The sequence below is a fragment of the Dreissena polymorpha genome, chromosome 6 (genome assembly GCF_020536995.1).
Source record: "Dreissena polymorpha isolate Duluth1 chromosome 6, UMN_Dpol_1.0, whole genome shotgun sequence".
Lineage (NCBI taxonomy): Eukaryota > Metazoa > Mollusca > Bivalvia > Myida > Dreissenidae > Dreissena > Dreissena polymorpha.
Genome location: NC_068360.1, coordinates 60,008,034 through 60,030,604, shown reverse-complemented (window position 1 = coordinate 60,030,604; position 22,571 = coordinate 60,008,034). Strand labels below are relative to the sequence as shown.

General features: G+C 36.4%; 1 protein-coding gene across 3 annotated transcripts in view; it reads left to right on the top strand.

The window, feature by feature from the left end:
- Positions 1-22,571, top strand: part of LOC127834457 (uncharacterized) — a 43,479-nt gene that overhangs the window by 10,427 nt on the left and 10,481 nt on the right. For 2 of the 3 annotated variants that reach the window (XM_052360309.1, XM_052360308.1), the window contains exons 3-8: positions 13,390-13,635; positions 16,228-16,329; positions 18,268-18,432; positions 20,670-20,936; positions 21,179-21,246; positions 22,024-22,131. In XM_052360309.1, the coding sequence (XP_052216269.1) occupies positions 13,390-13,635; positions 16,228-16,329; positions 18,268-18,432; positions 20,670-20,936; positions 21,179-21,246; positions 22,024-22,131 (956 nt within the window). Of the gene's footprint in view, positions 1-10,421; positions 10,726-13,389; positions 13,636-16,227; positions 16,330-18,267; positions 18,433-20,669; positions 20,937-21,178; positions 21,247-22,023; positions 22,132-22,571 lie in introns of those variants that run through there. The other variant, XM_052360310.1, reaches the window with a different exon arrangement.

Sequence of the window (22,571 nt, the reverse complement as noted above, 5' to 3'; positions counted from 1 at the left end):
ATACGCCATATCAACTACACCACCGCGACCTGTGTCTGTCCTCTGATATGGAGACTGTGAGTTTTACCCCCCAGTCTCCTTGAGGATTTGAAACGTCTTCCTCAAACATGAATATGCCACCAAAAACTAGGTCACAAGGTCAGATGTAAGAGAAACACTGTCTCCACGCTGGAAGCAACATTTTAGACTAAACCTTGATGAAACTTTGGCAGAATGTTTGTCTTCACAGTATATAGTGCAAGTTTGAACCTGGGTCTAACACTAGGTCAACAAAAATTGTGCGCAAAAAACCCCTGAAGTTGGAAAATTCATGTTGTGAAGTCTTCATATTGGGAAATTTGTGTATTTGAATATTTGCTCCCAAATACATAAACATTGATAACTAAGTGCTGTCGAGTTTTCAATATTATATTTACTTAGGTTCATGCCATAGAAAATAGCTAAATGTTGCATTTTATTTATTTGTAAATAAAAAATAATATTTTTTTAGAAACCTTCAATTTGTAATTTTTTTGAAAGCATTTGGGAAGTTTGTAGTTATTTAGCTCTACTGGCCGAAGTCCTGAAGAGCTTATGTCATGGCGTGGTTTCCGTTTTCCGTCCGTCCGTTTGTGTGTTAGACTTTTTCTTGTTTACGCGATAAAGTCCACAGTTTTCATCCGATTCTTTTCAAACTTGTTCAGTGCCTTTATATTAATAACGACTCGAACCCTATTGAAAATGGGTTACATCAGAGTAAAAAGTCCAGAATTATCTCCCCTTGAATTTGAGAAAATTGTGAAATAAGGCTTGTTTTGCAATTAAGTTTACATTTTTCATCCAATCATTTCCCAACTTGCACAGTGTCTTTATCTGAATGATGAGTCAAACCCTATTAAAAATGAGCAATATCGGAGTTATTAGTCCAGAATTATCTCCCCTTGAATTTGAGAAAAAAATGAAAATCTTTAACATTTTGCCATAACTTTTGCAATATTAAAGATAGCAACTTCATATTTGGCATGCATGTGTATCTCTTGGAGCTGCACATTTTGAGTGGTGAAAGGTCAAGGTAATCCTTCAAGGTCAAAAGTTTTTAAAAAATCAAAGCGGCGCAGAAGGGAACGTAGTGTTTCCGACAAACACATTTCTTGTTTGTTTACATATAAAGTTCTATCCTTTTGAAACTTCAACAGATGTTTTATATCATCAAGGGCCAGAACCCCATTGAGAGTAAAGAAAATTTGTCCAACTTATTGTTGAAAAGGAGCCATTTAAAGTTTAAATTTTACGTTTCTACTTGTTTATGCGATAAATTTCCCATTTTGGGTCTGTTTATTTAAAACTTACTCAGATTGTTATGCCCCCGGTAGGGTGGCATAAAGCAGTATAACTGTCCGTCCGTCTGAAAAAATACTTAAACATTGGCCATAACTTTTTAAATATTGAAGATAGCAACTTGATATTTGGCATGCATGTGTATCTCATGAAGCTGCACATTTTGAGTGGTAAAATTTCAAGGTGGACATCATCCTACAAGGTCTGGATCGAAAAAACAAATCCAAGGGAAGTAATAAGCTTTAAATGGACATAATTATCTGACCTGCCAATTATTTTTTTTTAAATAAATCGAAGCGGCGCAGTAGGCGGCATTGTGTTTCTAACAAACACATTGTGGTAAAAGGTCAAGGTAAGATCATCCTTCAAGGTCTAAAGGTCAAAAATACAAATCCAAGGAAATTTATAAGCTGTAAAGGGAGATAATTATTGTCCCCTACCGGTGAAACCGGAGGGGACTTATGGTTTGCACTCCGTCTGTCTGTCAGTCAGTCTGTCAGTCAGTCTGTCTGTCATTCTTTTCTGGATCCTGCGATAACTTGAAAAGTTCTTCATATTTTTTTATGAAACTTGAAACATAGATAGATGGCAATATGGAGATGAGGCACATCATTTCATTTTGTTCCTACGTCAAGAATTCTGGTTGCTATGGCAACAAACATAAAAAAAAATCTGACAATGGTGGAGTTTCACCAGTAGAGGACAATATTGCTTGGCAATCTCTTGTTCAATATTGAAGATAGCAACTTGATATTTGGCATGCATGTGTATCCAGACTTCCTGAAACTCAACAGCCTTCAGTCAGACATTTGGTCTGACTGGTCAGAATTTTCTGTCAGACCTTAGGTTATTCTGTCAGACCAAATATCATACGTGAAATTTCAAACAAAACTGAGAAAAATGTAAATACAGTCTATCTTGTCGATGCGACCACTTGTATTAAGCGATCTTTGTCTTATGCGACCATTTTGAAATCCCACGGAGCTTTTTCGCTATATAATGATATTGTATTAAGAGACTTTTGTCTTACGCGACCAGCGACCGCTGATTTTTGTGTATTTTGATGTCCGAATCTTGAATTAAGCGACCACTAGGAGGTAAAAGTGGTTAATCTATTGATCTTTCAGGGACATATCCGTGTTAATTGTTTATCTAAGCCGATAAGATGTACTGTTACACCTCTGCTTTGTTTTCACACCAACCATTATGCTTTGTCTCGTTGACCGGTTCTGACCGGTATTGTTGTAGACTGGGTATCAATTTATTGAGTTGAATAATAGAGGAACTTATTGCGCACAGTCTACAGCTTAAATAATTTACTATGTAGAACGTTAAGAGACAACGCCGATTTTTCTCGAGTATAGATAACAGGTGCAGAAACAATGCACTGTACGCGACAAACATTTCCTGAGAAATGCGGAAAATAAACTATTAATCAGCAACATCCGTCGATTATCCGTACATTACCAATTTGTAATTATGCTAATTACATGTAGTAGATATTTGTTAGCCAATCACATTGTTATTTACTTAATAAATTTTCCAATCAGGTCTGTTTGTTTGTTTTCAATTGACGTGTTTTCATTTTTTCAGCTCATTATGAATCAAAATCGAGTCAGATTTCCTTAAGCGTACATGCAGAAATTAAAATGTCAAAACAAAGAGTGTTAGCGTTGAACGAGAAAATTCGGGTTTTGGAATTGTCAAAGAGTAAAAGTGCACGTTAAATCGCAGATGAGATTGGAGTCTGTAAAACTCAAATTCAGAACATTCTTAAGCGTAAAGCTGAGGTGCTTGAAGACGTGGAAAATAATGTGTCGGGTGAAAAAAATGCGAAAAATATTTCCTTGTCTATGGTGTTTTTGCAAATAAATATGTACACACAATTCATTAATAATAAATGATAATTTACAACAAGTGAAAAAATAAAACAAATTTTAAGTTAAATATTGTTTATGTATTGTGTTTATATTCATTTTATTATAAAAGTTAAAATCATTGTTGACAAAAGAGATTATCCTTCATATAGATTAAAATTGAGGGTAAGCATTCTTCCAGAATGACCTTTTTTATTTAAAGACCATTTTATTAAGAGACCACTTTTGAATACTCCCTTGAGTGGTCTCTTAATACAAGATTGACTGTAATTAAAAAAACGTAAATATTGCTTTATCATTTTATTTTGAGTAACAAGGTAAAGTAACAAAGTTTGTTAACATGCACTTCCTCATTATTAAAGTCACTAATAAAATCACTATCTGTATCGTATCTATTTAAAAGCTTAATATCATTTTCACTGTCGTCTTGTTCCCAGTCTTCTTCATTGTTCTGCGAGTGTCCAGGCTCAGGCTCCTTGGGGGCAATTGCTCTTGAAATTAAAGATAACATCATTTTACAAAAAATGTATTCTTAATCACATTGTTTTGAGTAACAAAGTAATTTGTTTAAATTCATGGTCTGCCTGTCTTTCAAGACTCATCGAATTTACGAAGGGGGAGCTTATCCTGGTATTTTTTTTACTCCCCGAAAATATTTTCGGTCGAGCATATAGTTGCCAGTTTGTAGTTCCGTTATTCCTTACTTTCTTCCTTCCGTCACACTTTTGCTACCGTTTCTCATAGCGCCTTCAATACTTTACCAATCGCTTTCATATTTGGCATGTAGGTACCTTGCATGGACCTCTACCTTTTGATGAGTTTGAGGTCACTTGGGTCAAGGTCACCGAGGCTAATAATACACTTCCTTCTGTCACACTTTTGCTACTGTTTCTCATAGCGCCTTCAATACTTTACCAATTGCTTTCATATTTGGCATGTTGGTACCTTGCATGGACCTCTATCTTTTGATGAGGTTTGAGGTCACTGGGGTCAAGGTCACCGAGGCTAATAATACACTTCCTTCCGTCACACTTTTGCTACCGTTTCTCATAGCGCCTTCAATACTTTACCAATCGCTTTCATATTTGTCATGTAGGTACCTTGCATGGACCTCTACCTTTCGATGAGGTTTGAGGTCACTGGGGTCAAGGTCACCGAGGCTAGTTATACACTTCCTTCTGTCACACTTTTGCTACCGTTTCTCATAACGTTCAAAACTTTACCAAACGCTTTCATATTTGGCATGTAGGTACCTTGCATGGACCTCTACCTTTTGATGAGGTTTGAGGTCACTGGGGTCAAGGTCGAGGTCACCAAGGCTAGTAATACACTTCCTACCATCACACTTTTGCTACCGTTTCTCATAGCGCCTTCAATACTTTACCAATCGCTTTCATATTTGGCATGTAGGTACCTTGCATAAACCTCTACCTTTTGATGAGGTTTGAGGTCACTGGGGTCGAGGTCACCAAGGCTAATAATAGACTTCCTTCCGTCACACTTGCTGACGTTTCTCATAGCGCCTTCAATACTTTACCAATCGCTTTCATATTTGGCATGTAGGTACCTTGCATGGACCTCTACTTTTTGATGAGGTTTGAGGTCACTGAGGTCAAGGCTGAGGTCACCGAAGCTAATAATAGACTTCCTTCCGTCACACTTTTGCTACTGTTTCTCATAGCGCCTTCAATACTTTACCAATCACTTTCATATTTGGCATGTAGGTACCTTGCATAAACCTCTACCTTTTGATGAGGTTTGAGGTCACTGGGGTCGAGGTCACCAAGGCTAATAATAGATTTCCTTCCGTCACACTTGCTGACGTTTCTCATAGCGCCTTCAATACTTTACCAATCGCTTTCATATTTGGCATGTAGGTACCTTGCATGGACCTCTACTTTTTGATGAGGTTTGAGGTCACTGAGGTCAAGGCTGAGGTCACCGAAGCTAATAATAGACTTCCTTCCGTCACACTTTTGCTACTGTTTCTCATAGCGCCTTCAATACTTTACCAATCCAGAGGTTTTTTTTAGAAAAAGGGGAAGACGCTGGACGCTGGGTAAAAGGGGAAAATCGAGCGCGAAAGAGACATATTTGGGGAAAAAATAAAAACTGTTCTTTTCAATGTCTATAACTCACCCACAGACTTCAGGGTTTTTTTTAGAAAAAGAGGCATGTCTCTGACCTTTTTGTTCTTAAACACATGAACAAGTATGATATTTAAGTCAAAGTCCTAAATAAAGTTGCAGGTGTAGATCTAGTAATGGGAAATGTTTTCAACTGTGGCCGGGGAACGATGTCAATATTATGATTTTAATTTCATGATGAATGGTTTGACGATCTAGATCTGCTACAGTATTGGAAGGGAAAGGTGCGGCAGCTGCCGATTGTCCACTTTCACTTTCACAATAATCCGACAGTATTAATCGATGTTGATTACATGTACCTCCGAATCCTGCTGGGTTTCAACGGTTTTTGATGATTCATTCTTAAAAAATGCGTCAACGCAATTAATATTTTCCGAGTCCGAACGTTTTATTTTGTTCGTGTATGAACGCCAATTGTGAGATTTTTTTTCTGTTTTAACGTTTATATCTTGGCTTTCACATAACCCGGATGAAAATTCGACTGGTTTCCGGTAATTAATTGACGAAACACCGTTTCTAGCGCAAGACCGGAATCCAGTAAAATAGTCACATGATTAATACGATTAGTTGCCCGGTTTCCATGACGTAATTTAAGAGCTATATATAGAATCACTGGGATTCCCAGATTTGAGCGTTCGTCGGGAGAGAGAGAGCGAGATCGTTGTACATGGTACAAATTGGATAAGTGTCGACTTCCCAAAAGAAAAAGAACATTTCTTTGAGAGTAAAATATTATATTTTGGTGAAAAAATATATTTTTGGAGGGGAAAAGGTATTTTTAGGGGAAAAATTCTGGTAGGGGAAGACGCCGAATATCGGCGTCACTTTCTTAGTAAAAAAAACCCCTGCAATCACTTTCATATTTGGCATGTAGGTACCTTGCATAAACCTCTACCTTTTGATGAGGTTTGAGGTCACTGGGGTCAAGGTCACTAAGGCTGATAATATATTTTTTTAGGTGGTTATTAACACATAGATTGACAAAGCGCATCATCGGGGAGCATCCATCAGTTTCACTGATATTCTTGTTTCCACTAGCTCACAGGCGTTTGCAAGTCTTCATCTGCAACTTGTTTGGGATTTTCAGGCTTTGAGACATTCAAACACTTTCACATTATGTATATTTACTTATTTACTACAAATTTACTTAATTCAAAAGAAGGAAAATTAAAACGAAATCACCTCGCCATAAATCCCCGTTAAACTCTGTGCATGTTCCTCGATATTGTTGATAACTGCAAGCTGTTGTTTGTTTAACTTTCACTTTCGTTAAAACTAAAAGTCGATCGAATGATGGTCAAATGTCCCGGCTTGAAGAATGCACTTATTCACTCGTCGACAATATGCAGGGAACCAAATGTTTTTCTAGAACATTCTTCACCGAACACGGACAGATTATTTCCGATTTTCGACAAGAAGACTTTGGACCAATCAACTGACCGACAAATATATTTGAATTTCACAAAATCTCGTATTTCACAAAATCGGCAAAGGGCGAATTCCGCCGTATTTCTCCGATGTTTTATAAAGACTTAATTTCTTGGGAAAACCGAAAAATATTTGTGTCGACATTTTGGGCCGATGAGTTAAGAATTTCGATAGGCCCTTGACTGTTTGTGTCGGACATGTCCGTAGGTCCGACGGAGTTTCGGGTAGTCTGTGTATCTCATGGAACTGCACATTTTAAGTGGTGGAAGGTGAAGGGCATACAAGTATCTAAGGTACTTTAAGGTTACCTGTGAAACTACAGCCACGGTAGAGGCTTATAATTATTTGCTACTAAAAATAGAGATTTGTTAGAGACAATTATTTTCAAGGGAAGTAATTTATATAATTATAAATCTCAGATTATATATTTCCTTACCAAGATTTTAAGTTCTTTTCACAGTTACTGTACAGATTTTTTATTTTGATTATTTATAACTTAAACGATTGATTTGTCAAAGGTTGTTTTCAAATGAAATAATTATCATTTCTTTCCTGTACCAATTTGTGAATGGTAGGGTTCATTACATACCTGTGGACTTACATCAATAGATACATGATGAACTCTGGCTATGATCTCTTTGATAAACCACAGGCCTTGGTTGTCAGTGATGTCTGACTTGGTCATTTTTGACTGTCTACAGACCCCCCCCCCCCCCCCCCCCTGCGGTTGGCTTGGACAAAATCCAAGGGAAGTAATCAGCTTTAAAGGGAGATGATTTCCATATCTGCCAAATGATAAATAGAAATTTTATTTCAAAGCGACGCAGTAGGGGGCATTTTGTTTCTGACGAACACATCTCTTGTTCATACTATCAACGGCTTGAGCCCTATTAATTCCAGCCAGTAGAGCGATTCAGACACTCATGGGCCTCTTGTTCCTTATTGGGAAAGTGCCGTTTTCTGGTACTTTATAAAGAAGGATAATAATCGCTTTACTGTGCCTTGAGCTCAGGTGATTGCTGTTTTTGTTTACTAAAGATGTTAGTATTTGTTTAATTGTAGACACTTGTTGTTTGGAGCAAAATTACTTGGAATATAATAAAACTGTACTTTTTTATTTTCTGATATTACTTATGAATTTTTATGCTAGTTTTGTATTCATCAATTTTGTCTATTTTGAAAAAAAGCAATTAGATCGTATATACTCCCTTTCACCTTCTGGGTTATAACTAGATCATGATTTTGTGATCAGACTCCAGCCTCAGGGTTGGACCAGTAATTGTAATCTTCTTTGTAGGTCAATGTCTTCACCACTTCAACCTTCATGTCACTGAACTGTGCAAGATATTGTATAAGTATTACCGATACTTGATGTTGACATTGACGTGCATATGGAGCAATATAGATTGAATCATGCTCCACTTTTTTCCCTCTAGATGATCAAATCATGTGTACTTTGGCTTAGCTTGATAAATTTGGAATTATTATAATTATAATTATATTATATAATAAATTATTATAAAATATATGAAGGTGGAAGTTTTTAATGGTTTGGCATTGTATTAGTTTATTGATAATAATTTGGTACGCTACAGCAACATCATCTATCCACATGAACACAAGTTATGGCACACACATTTTACAAAGTGGGAAGTTCCAGACATTAGATAAGCTCATTTGTGCAGCTATTGAATCCTGTGGTAAGATTGTAACACTCAAGAAAGTTGCCTGCCAAATATTTCTTACAGTACATTAAATGTCCAACATTATGTAATGTCTGGAACTTCCCACTTTGTAAAATTTGCGTGCCATAACCCTTGTTCATGTGGATAGATGATGTTGCTGTAACATACCAAATTATTATTAATAAACTAATACAATGCCAAACCATTAAATACTTCCACCTTCATATATTTCATAATAATTTGGTGGGCTACAGCAACATCTATCCACATTAACACAAGTTATGGCACACATATTTATCTTGGGTCGATTTTTCCATATTTTCAACCAAATTGCCCCTACCTTATTTTTTTTTAGAGCTGGAATATTATTTTTTTCCCCAAGTGCACAAAAAAGACATTCTGGTGTTTACATTTATGTGTCAACATAAAATTTTATAGATAGCTGATTTTACGGTTGTCAATTTTTTCATTATAAATGCTTCTTAATTTATAAGGGAAGGTGTTTTATGAATGGGTTCTACTATTCACAGTCTTTTACTGTAATGCAAGTAGTCATATATATTAATAAATAGCTATTACATGTATAAAATCAAAGACAAAATAATTTACCTTCCAACTTACATACGAGCCCAGCTATGGGTCGTTTTATCCCAATCAAACAATTTTTTAAGGACTGTCTGTTATAATTTTTTTCTGAGTGTTTGAAACTACTTCTATAGAAGGGTTAATTGTTTCTTTGATGCAAACCAAATTCTTAAAATAATTTATGCATTTATTTGGAGAATTCAGCCAATAATGTGGCCAGTGCATAAAAAGCCCAATTGTTTGAAACAGTTATAAGGGTCAAATAATACTGATTCAGTGCTCCAGCTAGGCCTAAATGGAAGGGCACCCCAACCTGCCTTTCTGAAGCCCCATCCTGCCCTTCCGAGGCCCTGCCCTGCCCTTTATTTATTTATTTATTTATTTATTTATTTTTAACATATGACAACTTATAAATCTCTTATTACATGGTTTTTAACTTGTTCCTCATTGTAGACATTTTATTTGCATGGTTTAATAATAATGGGAATAATATATTCTAACAATTATTAAAAACAAAAAAATTAATATGCAACAGGGAGCATTCCAGATATTCCCGTGCGCTTGAATGTGCTCTTTTGAGAAAAAATAGTGAGCGTAAACGTGCTCTTTTGACAACCCCCCCCCCCCCGCCCTTTTGAAATCCTAGCTTGAGAAATGCTGATATAATGTGAATGAATCCCTGCACTTTTTTTGCAATAGGATTCATTTTTTAGATGGAAATTTTATGAAGTTTTAAGAAGAGTTAGTAAAATTTGCTGCATTCTGGGAAAACTGGGCTTAATGCATGTGGCTCAAGTGTTACCCCAGATTAGCCTGTGCAGCCTGCATAGGCTAATCAGGGACTAGACTTTCAGCATTTATGGAATATTATGTTTGAAGGAAGTCTTAACGAAAATTCAGTTTAGGCAGAAAGTGTTGTCCCTCATTAGCCTGCTCTGATTGCACAGGCTAATCTGGGACGACACTTTACACACATCCATTAACCCATTTATGCCTAGCGTCTAGAAAAAAGGCCTTGGCAAACAGCGTAGACCCAGATGAGACGCCGTATGATGCGGCGTCTCATCTGGGTCTACGCTGTTTGCTTAAAGGAATTTCTGTAAGAAATATTATAAATATAAAAATAAATATACTAGACATCCCTAATTTTTGAAAAAAATTGATCCAATTTAGAAGGATGGGAGAGTCCACTTGGCATAAATGGGTTAAGTCCAGTTTTACTAGAGCAAGGCTTTAATGTTCCTGTTAGGCCACAAATTGTATTATCACCCCAACATTATGTCCTGTAATCTCAACATCAGAGATATTGGTCCTTGTTATCACTCACACTGGTATATATATGTGTGGACTGGTACTTTGTTACTATAGTACTTTGTTACACCACACTTAAACTGCGTTGTAAATAGTGTGCAGCTAGCGTGATCCATATTTGGTACAGTGTAATTTGGCAAACAATTTCCTTGGAGTTTAAGTGCTTTCTGTATCAAAATATAAAAAAAACTAACTTAATTATTGATGGATTCTGATGCTCATAAAATATGATGCTGATTAAATTACATGATTATTAATGGATTTTTAATGAAAGGAAAGTGCATGGAAATAAAATGATACCAAGCATTTGGATATATTGAAATTTCTAAATTGTCATCCTTGGACATCAATACCAAGGAGAAATTAATATTTATGGTACGTACACTATCTACTACTTCTCATGATGTTGAGGCTTACAAAAAAAGTATCCTGTCTATGCATGTTCACCACTAAAAATTAAAGCAAACATGGTTGTCATTATTATATGATTTATCATGGGAAATTTAACAGTGCTCCAGCTAGGATTTGTCAAAAGGGCACTTTCGATGCCACGCAGTATTTTGTCAAAAGTGCACGGGCATATCTGGAATGCTCCCTGTTGCATATTAATTTATATATTATTCATAATTGTTAGAATATATTATTCCCATAATTATTAAACCTTTCAAATTAAATGTCTACAATGAGGAATAAATTAAAAATATATATATAAATAAATAAAAGGGCTGGGGGGGGGGGGGGGCACGGAAGGGCAGGGCGGGACTTCAGATTAAACTATATCAAACATTAAAATTGCATTGGAGATCAGCATATGAACTTATACAGAGTTTTAGACCTAACTCTATATATGTAGCTATTGCATACAGTTTTTTTTGCCATGACTGTTGCCAACTGGTGATCTTATTTCAGTCTGTTGAATCAAAATCTGTTTGTGCTTTTCAAGTGTATTTATATCAAAATTACTTCCGGCTAATGAAGTTTGAAGGGGATAACTGGGAGTTTGCCTGCGTGTTCATCAGTTCGTCCTTTTGTTGGCCCCTAAATTAAGTGTCAAAAGTTGATTTATCAGCAGTTAATATTACAGGTTGTTAATACTAAGAGTCCTTAAATTAATGATTATTACTGAAAAAAAGTTACATCTCTTACATAATATATTTTGATGTTATTCTCAGTTTAACATTAAACTTCAAAACACCCTATTATTTGCTTTCTCACAGTGGACTGCATTTATCAATATTCCTATCACAGGCAGTTACTGCAATCAGATTGTTTAACAGCAAAATAGACGCACAATTACGTCAGAGGTAATAGACAACAACACAATTGATTTGAGTGTTTACTTTTTTGACCTCAAAATGACTGCCTCATGACTTTTTAACACATGTGACAAATGGATTTCGGTGTACAATATTCTGACCCCTGTCTTCTTAACCCATTTATGCCTAGTGGACTCTCCCATCCTTCTAAATTGGATTAGTTTATTTCCAAAATTAGGGATGTCATGTATATTTATTTATATATTTAGAATATTTCGTACAGAAATTCCTTTAAGCAAACAGCGCAGACCCAGATGAGACGCCGCATCATGCGGCGTCTCATCTGGGATTACACTGTTTATAAAGTCCTTTTTTCTAGACGCTAGGCATAAATGGATTAAGGAAGGTGACCATTATACTCAATTGTTATAAAGACTGATTTTCATCATGGATCTAGACTTACATCTCGTGTGAGGTGACCGCTTAGTCAGGTTGGTCTGCGCTTCCTTTTTCAATCCGCTTTTGAAATTAAAATGTCATGTAATATTTCATAACCAAGAAATGAAGATGTGCAAGACACTGTTTGATCCCCAATACTCAGACATTGATGAGTCATTTGGAATTGAACATGGCCCACATTCCCCAGTCTTTTAAAATTGAACATTGCCCAAAATTCCTTAGTCATTTTCCATTGAACATAGCCCAATTACCAGAGTTATTTGCCATTGAACATAGCCCACATTCCTGAGTCATTTGCAACTAAAAATCAGACAATATTCCTTAGTCATTTGCAATTGAACATAGACCACATTTCTGAGTTATTTGCCATTGACAATAAGACAATCATTTGCCATTGAACATAGCCCACATTCCTGAGTCATTTGCCATTGAACATAGCCCACATTCCTCAGTCATTTGCCATTGAACATAGCCCATATTCTTGAGTAGTTTGCTATTGAAAATAGCAAATATTCCTGAGTAATTTGCCATTTAACATAGGCCAAAAAAGGGATTTCGGCCAGTTTTTTTAAATATCCCTAGTGATTATTTGTTCGCATTTTTAGCTCGGCTGTTTTCGGAGAAAACCCAAGGTATTGTTATAGTCAGCTCGTTGTCAGCCGTCCACCGTAGGCGTCGTGCTAAAACCTTAACATTGGCTCTAAAATCAAAGTGCTTCCACCTACAACTTTGAAACTTCATATGTAGATGCACCTTGATGAGTTCTACACACCACACCCATTTTTGGGTCACTAGGTCAAAGATCAAGGTCACTGTGACCTCTAATATAAAACTTTAACATAGGCTCTAAAGTCAAAGTGCTTCCACCTACAACTTTGAAACTTCATATGTAGATGCACCTTGATGAGTTCTACACGCCACACCCATTTTTGGGTCACTAGGTCAAAGGTCAAGGTCACTGTGACCTCTTATATAAAACTAAAACATAGGCTCTTAAATCAAAGTGCTTCCACCTACAACTTTGAAACTTCATATGTAGATGCTTCTTGATGAGTTCTACACGCCACACCCATTTTTGGGTCACTAGGTCAAAGGTCCAGGTCACTGTGACCTCTAAAAAAAATTAAAAAATTGACAAGCTTTCGCAGCCGAGCGTGGCACCCGTTATGCGGTGCTCTTGTGTAAATAAATATTTTCCCTTTTTCTCATTTCTCACACACTAAAATCCCCAATTTTTAGGCAAAATCCATGGTAATGATTTTGGTCAATAATTAAGAAAAAAGACAAACAACTAAGTTTATTAAACATTGTTCCACCCTTTCAGGAAGACATGCCCGCTACTGAGGGCTCTATCAATAGTGGATGTGACACAGATGCTGCTGGAATCTTCGATGACTCCAATCTGGCATGTTCCCCCAGTGCAATTGAGGCTCATTGCTCCATGAAGCGATCAGACGTTGAGACGAGTCAGGAACAGGAGTTGCAGCATGCAAGTAACATGACCTCGTCCAGGTCAACAATCTCCAACCAATCAAACGGCTCAATGAGGTCTGCCGCATATAGGGTGGATGTAAGTTCAAAAAAATATTAAGCATTTTTATGCCCTTGGAGGAGGGCATATAGTGATCGGACCGTCTGTCCATCCATCTGTCTTTCCGTCACACTTTGCGTTTGAGTTTCTGCGTTTAGGTTTCGAAAAATGCTCATAACTTCTATGTCCCTTCACATAGCAACTTGATATTTGGCATGCATGTGTATCTCATGGAGCTGCACATTTTGAGTGGTGAAAGGTCAAGGTCATCCTTCAAGGTCAAAGGTCAAAAAACTAAATCAAAGCGGCGAAGTAGGGGGCATTGTGTTTCTGACAAACGCATCTCTTGTTTTAAATATATTTTTTTCATAGTTTAGTACAGTAAAGTGTATGTATGTAATGCAAATGTTTCATCTTCATTATACTAAAGTTTTCAAACATAATAGAGTGCATGTATATTTGTGCGTTGTGAAAATGTTTCATCTTCATTATACCATAGTTTCCAGCAATAATAGAGTGAATGTATGTTTGTGCATTGTGCAAATGATTACAGATTGTTTGAGTGATTTTACTTATTAAAAGACATTACCCTGCTTTTCTTTAAGTGATTAACCTTATTTTAAGACATAACACTGCTTTTGTTTGGGTGATTAACCTCATTTTAAGACATTGCACTGCTTTTGTTTGATTGATTTTACTTATTAAAAGACATTACCCTGCTTTTCTTTAAGTGATTAACCTTATTATAAGACATAACACTGCTTTTGTTTGAGTGATTTACCTTATTATAAAACATTACACTGCTTTTGTTTGGATGATTAACCTCATTTTAAGACATAACTCTGCTTTTGTTTGGGTGATTAACCTTATTATAAGACATGACACTGCTTTCATTTGAGTGATTTACCTTTTTATAAGACAATACACTGCTTTTATTTTGGTGATTATCCTTATTATAAAACATTACACTGCTTTTAATTTGGGTAATTAACCGTTTTATAAGACATTACACTGCTTTTATTTGGGTGATTGACATTAATATAAAACATTACACTGCTTTTGTTTGGGTGATTAACCTTATTATAAAACATACACTGCTTTTATTTGGGTGATTAACCTAATTATCAAACATTACACTGCTTTTGTTTGAGTGATTAACCTTATTATGAGACATTACGCTGCTTTTGTTTGGGTTATTAACCTTATAATAAGACATTACACTGCTTTAGTGACGTCAGACCTGTCTAATCAGCTATAAGAGGTCTGATCACTGATTGTTAAAGTGATTGACCTGACTATAAACATAGCAGTGTGTTAAAGTGATTGACCTGACTATAAACATAGCAGTGTGTTAAAGTGATTGACCTGGCTATAAACATAGCAGTGTGTTAAAGTGATTGACCTAACTATAAACATAGCAGTGTGTTAAAGTGATTGACCTAACTATAAACATAGCAGTGTGTTTCTCATGTCACACGTGTCTGATCAGCTATAAGAAGTCTCAAGGTGTCGCTCTGACCATACAACATATTTGGTCTGTAATCAGGCCGTGATTTATCAAAAAAGTTAAGCTGGTTTAAGAATTAATAATGAAAGGTCACATATTTTGTTGATTCAAATTACTACTTTAAAGGAGATGGTGTTGTACACAATAGCTTCGGTGTTGTAAGTTTTAATATATAATTTTTGTTATAAAGCTTGGAATATTAAAAAAATAAAAATTGTACACTTAATTGCAAAAAAATATTTGACTTAGGCTAATCCTATTCGAAAAGACTTAAAAAATGTATAGAAATTGCAGACAGACAGTGTTTATCTTAGCCAGGCATCTGAGGTTTTTGCTTAATCTCAGGTGCAGTGTTTTTGATTGTTCGAGTCCATTGACGGAAAGACCTTAACAAACCAATCAGAATATTTTTACAAACAGAACAAACCATGAGGTAGTATGAAATATGAATGAAATGGAAAGCTCAGTTATTACAATAATTCACACTCATTACATAAAACAATAATGCAAAAATTTGCAATAAATGACAACAGTTTTACAACTCATCAGGTTGGAATAATGTTGACCTTTAGGATGAACTTGCGTCCACTAACTCCACTTGACTCTGTTGGCAAATGAAAGCGTGGTTAGTAAATTTATATTGATATAAAACAGTTATATCAAACACTTAGTTCAAATGACCAATGAAAATCTTGCATGGGACTATAATTCTTGACTATGATTAGACATAAAGACTATTGCATCAGCCTCCACGGATGAATAAACACTGGATAGCGTTCAGAATTCCCACAAAAAGTAAATGGGCAGTGCTCTGTGAAAAGGGGGTTTCATGCTTGTGCGTAAAGTGTTGTCCCAGATTAATCAGGGACCACACTTTCCGCCTAAACTGGATTTTTGCTAAGACAAGACTTTCTTTAAATGAAAACTATCAAAGTGGAATGTGTCGTCCCTGATTAGCCTGTGTGGACTGCACAGGCTAATCTGGGATGACACTTTACGCACATGCATTAGAACCTTTTTCCCAGAGCACAGCCCAATTGTATGTTATATGAAAAGAAAGATATGAGATTGACCTGTACATCATTCCAGAAACCATGAGTACCGGGTATGCCTTCTGATTGCAGATTGCAGACCTTAGTGGTGAGGAGAGTTTCAACCTGACCACAACACACCTGAAGAGGTGCAAGAGACAGGTGTTGCGGCCCTACTGGAGACTGCTCATGTTTGTATGTATACACCACAATTATATGTGTGTGTATTTAGAAGTTTATGAGGTCCTTTCAGCGCCTGAGGCTGCATTAAATGAGGAACTGGATTGTGGCCCAGCACTCATACTTAATTATCTACATTTTGACTCACACAAATTGGGACAAAGTTTGAGTTATAGGTTCAATTTCCAGGTATTTTTTTTGACAGATTTTGTTTTAATAGCTTTTTTGTGTGGCCATGCGTTGTGGGGTAAAGCTGAAGTACCCAGAGCACCACCATACAAACTCATGTGCTTGTGGGCAAGGGGATTGAACGTGGGTCGCCTAGGTGAGAAGCTATTGTACCAACCACTGTCAGACCCACCACAATTACAATTGAACACTTCCTCATTTAACTCAATTGCCCAACTGCAACTAAACTGGACTTGATACGGATGTCTGTCCATACACTTATATTTATCTGACAGACAAAGTGTTCATATGCTTTCTAAAAGACCCTTTTCACAATAAGCCAAAATTAGGCACGATGTCACGTGACTTAAACAAACTCCAGAACAAGGCTGAGTGTATTGGCCTTTTTAATTCTTTTTCCATGCAACGCAGCATTTAAATTCAACCCTTTACGCTTTGGAACAAGCGATGATGTAACAATTTTGTTAATACAAGATTACATCATCAGAATTAGCAGTTAATATAAACAATGTACTTCCCATGTTAAATGGCAAAATATTTAATGAATTTTCTTGATTTAAGTACTTGTCTTTATTCAATTGTTTGCACCAATTTTGACACTCTTGTTTAAGCATCTTAAATGCGGTGTTTAATCAAATTTCTAACAATAATATCAATAATAACTATCATATGATAGATATGAGGTTAAATTGCCCATGTGTTCAGCAAAAACCCATTATCTGGTTATGATCAGATACAGTGCTGACAAAAAATAATTAACAACATGATGTCATAAACCACATGTTTATGCAGATGTCTTGTCCTTTAACACAATTTATGAAAGCTCATAGTCATCTTGTGGTAGTAGTATTGTGTATTAATTTCTTATCATGGTTATCATTTGGCCAGTGGGAGGAGGGTGTATTTGGACAACTTATTATTTATCCTAAAATTTGAAAAATGGTATTGAAATTTCAATTCACTTGTAAAAATAATCTTAATATCATATTTTCTCTTGGTCTTCGAACTAGATCATCAATGATTTGTTTAAATGACAATAAAATAACATGAACAAAATTCTGTAAGCCTGTCTGACAAGTATATGATGAGACGAGAATTAAAATACAACTTTTTCGTTCTAGGATTTGTTAAATTGGCATTTTTGTTGAATCTTAAATTATTGATTATTAGATATTGTCTGATATAGGAATTGGAACATAAACATTTGTTGGACATTCAATTTTGTGATTGAGTGGACCCACAAGAAAGCTAGTGTCGTAAAAGTAATATTGGTTTCACAATATTGTCCTTAGACAAGACTTATAGGAATCAGGAAACATTAATTAGTTTGATAGTAATTTTTTTTCCCATTATCATACGGAAATACGAAATTAAGACCTCTTTTGATAAAGCTTGTTAGATCCAACATTACCAAATACAGCAAGGATGCGCTAAATAGTGACATAACTTTGTTTATTTTCATGACATAATTTGATGTTTTGTGTTGATTTCAGCCGTTTTCTGTGGTTTGCTGAAGTTATGAAAACAAAACACAAAGCAAAAATTATGGGACAAAGAGAGGTGTATAATGCATATTTGTTGCTTGGCTTGTAAGCCTTAACAACTCGCCAAAACTTGTGGGTAGGGTTTTCTAGGCCCTGTAAAATAAAATTATATGTATGCAACATTAACCTGGCATTGCCATTTTCCCACTTAAGCTAAGACAGAGATGGAATGTCCACACTTATGTTTTCCTTGTGATATACCATGGTATCCTATATTTAGATTGGCTGGCGAGGTTTTGGCCGGGAGTACGTGAACAGTGGCAGTGTAGGGTGGAAGGTTCTCAACACCGTGTATCCAATGTTCATCGTTGTCATGTTGTTCTATACTTACTGCTACGAGATCGTTGCCTGTCAGTGGAAACTCAATATCTACAAGGACACTCAGGTGAACAGATATTCAGATTATTAGTGCCTTTCTCTGGAATAATGGGGCCTATTGCATGTGCATGAAGTTTCCTCCCTAATTAGCCTTGGCAGTCTGCACGGGGTAATAGGGGACAACACTTTTGGCGTATACTAAATTTTGCTTAGAAGAGACATCTATGAAACAAAAAATCCTATAAAAGTGGAAAGTGTCGTTTCCGATGAGCCGGTGCATACTGCAAAGGCTAATCTGGAACGACACTTTACGCACATGCATCAAGCCCTATTTTCCAATTGCGAGGCTCATGTCCAATTCATTTTGCTTGTATTTGCTTAAAATCTGTGTTTGTGTTTTATTTTCTTGCTAAATAGCATTAAACATTCAGCATGGTGTCCACTCTCTATTTCAAGTAGTTTTCATCCGATCTTCACCAAACTTGGTCAGAAGTTGTATCTAGATGATCTCTAGGCCAAGTTTTAACATGGGCCATGCCAGGCCAAAAACTAGGTCACTTAGTGCGTTTTAAACATTCAGCATGGTGTCCGCTCTCTATTTCAATACAGGGTAATAGGGGACAACACTTTTGGCGTATACTAAATTTTGCTTAGAAGAGACATCTATGAAACGAAAGATCCTATAAAAGTGGAAAGTGTCGTTTCCGATGAGCCGGTGCATACTGCAAAGGCTAATCTGGAACGACACTTTACGCACATGCATGAGGCCCCATTTTCCAATTGCGAGGCTCATTTCCAATTCATTTTGCTTGTATTTGCTTGAAATCAGTGTATCTGTGTTAACTTTTCTTGCTAAATGCATTCAACATGGTGTCCACTCTCTTTTTCAAGTAGTTTTAATCCAATCTTCACCAAACCTGGTCAGAAGTTGTATCTAGATGATCTCTAGGCCAAGTTCGAACATGGGCCATGCTGGGCCAAAAACTAGGTCACTTAGTGCGTTTTAAACATTCAGCATGGTGTCCGCTCTCTATTTCAAGTAGTTTTCATTCGCTTTTCACCAAAAATGCAAAGAATTGGCAGAAAAAACCCATCTACAAACTGCAGCAGATGACATATGTAACAAACAACAAAATTAAAATATTGATCACCTGTTATGCAGCAAAACTAATAGTTTAATAAAATAAAGGCGATGTATATCTCAAAAACATTTACACAGTTATGCTTTTATGTAGTGACAAAGTTACAGTTGGGGGCATCCTTGTTGTGTGGACACATTTCTTGTTCTGTTTCCTAGCATACCAAGGTAAGGTTATTATGACAGCCACACTTAAAATCATGATTTTTAGCCGGCTGTTTTTGGAGAAAAACCCGATGTATTGTCATAGCCAGCTCGCCGGCTGGCATCCGCTGTCCGCTGTGATAAAACCATTACATTGGCTATAAAATCTGCTTCCACCTACAACTTTGAAACTTCATATGTAGATGCATCTTGATGAGTTCTACATGCCACACCCATTTTTGGGTCACTAGGTCAAAGGTCAAGGTCACTGTGACCTCTAAAAAAATTCTGACAGGCTTTCATCTATTCAAAACTGCACCTGCAACTGAGCGTTGGCACCCGTTATGTGGTGCTCTTGTTTATTTCAGTTATTTCAGTTATTTGTGTAGTGGGTTGCAATCTGTGAGATTTTTAAGCTTTTCTGAGTTTATCTCTTTCCCAAAAAACAATTCTTGTCTCTTGAGTAGTCATTATTATGCTGCTATTAGAGATCAAGCTTATACAACTCCTGAATGTAAAGCAAATCATAACACCTGTGGGACACAATTTGTTTCATACCCCTTCAGGGAGGGAGCGAAATGGGAATTATTTTGTCAGTTGGTTGGTTTGTCAGTTGGTTTTTCAGTTGGTTTGTCCACATTAAATGTCTGTGGAGCAAACTACTTGCACATTTCTCAATCGATGGAATTACAAATTCAAATTTGTCACCACCATGAAGTGTAGATAGACACTTTCCATCCCAAGTGATCCACTATTCAAGTTATCTGCCCTTGGACATACATTGTAGCTGACAAAGTGGTAAGGACCCGATGAAGTTTGGTCAGTGTGTATAAATATATATTAAGCCTCACTCTTGAAAAAGGGGTTTAAAGCATGTGTGTAAAGTATCATCAGTCAGGGACGACACTGTCGGCTTTTATGGAATTTTTCTTTAAAGGAAGTCTGCACATGCATTAAGTCCTGTTTTCCCAGAGCAAAGCTTATTAAAATTGTATTCATTTATTTCTGTATTTCTCTTCAAGGTTGCAACAACCCCTATCACAACAACGGCAGGCCCCGTACACAATCTTACGACCCCCGGGGCCTATCCCATCATAACCATAGAGCCAGCGGAGGTCATAGCCCTTGCTGAGAATCTCACGAGATCAAAAGAAGTTTACCCGATGGCTTGTGAACACATCATCACGACTTACGTTGTACCCAACAGTCTCCATTTTGTGGCCTTTATGATGGGACTCGTGCATTTCAGAGTGCAGGAAAATGAGCACCTGTATGCGTTGATGGAAAATGTGAGTGGAAAATTGGAATTTTATCTTTTATCTAAATTAAAAACTTTGTACCCCAAAGAGGTTCTGTTCCAATGTATAGATGGGAAACTCTTAAAAAATGCTTGAAGATATGTCCAACGTTTTATAGCTATTGTTTATGTTTTATAGTTCTATACAATAGAACACTAAATTGTTGTTTATGAACGTTAAAGTTAGTTTATGGAAGTATTCATTAGTTTTTAGCACCATGGATTCTGTTACAGGTGTTTCTGCAAGCCAGTCCTCTTCATTCTAGATCTGCCTCACAGCAAAAACTCATTAGAAACATGAGGTATGTTTGGTGCAAGGAAGAGGGATAATTGGTATCCAAGAATACACATGAGCCTTGCCCTGGGTAACCAAGGCTTAAATGCATGTGCCTAATTAAAGTGTAATTCCAGATTAGCCTGTGCAGTCTGCACAGGCTTATCAGGAAGGACACCTTCAGCCTAATCTGGATTTTTGCTTAGAAGTTAAACAAAAACTAATATACAAGCGGAAATGTTGCCCCTGATTTACCTGTGCGGACTACAAAGGCTTATCTTGGCTGACACTTTAGGCACATGCATTAAGGCCTGTTTTAGCAGAGTGAGCTCATATCTAAATAACATGATCAGCTCATGAAAAACTGGTCTATGTTCTTCGTTTGAGAAAAAATATGATAGAACATTTTTAAAGCTCTTGTTTAAGGAACTATTAAAATATTTACTAGTAATACACAATGGCTAAATATTTGTGTTTCTTTGATTGATGTAAGTTAAATGAGTGAAAAGATGTTTCTTAATGAGTGTAATGATATAGAATCACTTTTATTGCAATTATTATGTTGGCAATGTGTTGGGTGTGACTTGCTGGTCGACTGGAACAAACCCAGAAAATAACTAATACAGTCTCTCATTGGGACAAATTGAATAATACCAAAAAAGGAACTTATAATACATACAAGAGCATTTGTTATCTTTGTCCTACTTGCTTAATTTCCTGTTGATGCTTTGTACTTCCTGAATTTCTAATCAATTATTGTCATATGTATGTGATTAAATCAATTTTGTTGTTTCTTTATTTTCAGAGGTTTCTTTATAGTTGGGGCAGCATGGATCTTGATCACACTAGCGATGCAGGGACTCTATGAATGGGCTTATGATTTTCCCAAGCTTGCATTCTTTGTGAAGACAGGGTGGGTTCATGTAGATAGCAACTACCATTCTCTGCATTCACAGTTTGTGTGGGGGCCTTTAGTTAGCACCTTCCATTTAAAGTATTCGAGTCATGCCCTGTGAACATTGGCTTAACCCTTTGCATGCTGGGAAATTTGTCATCTGCTAAAATGTCGTCTGCAGAATTTCTAAAATTAGCATTTTCTTCGATTTTTTTCAAAGAATACTATCAGAATAGCAAAAAGTTTGGATCCTGATGAGACGCCATGGTCTGTGGCGTCTCATCTGGATCCAAACTGTTTGCAAAGGCCTTTTAAATTTGGTTCCAGCACTGAAAGTGTTAATGCATGTGCGTAAAGTTTGCATAGTCTAATCAGGGACTACACTACCCGCCTTTTTTTGTTTAGAAGAGACTTCTTTTAAACGCATACGAAAAATTCCATAAAAAGGGTCAAGGTTG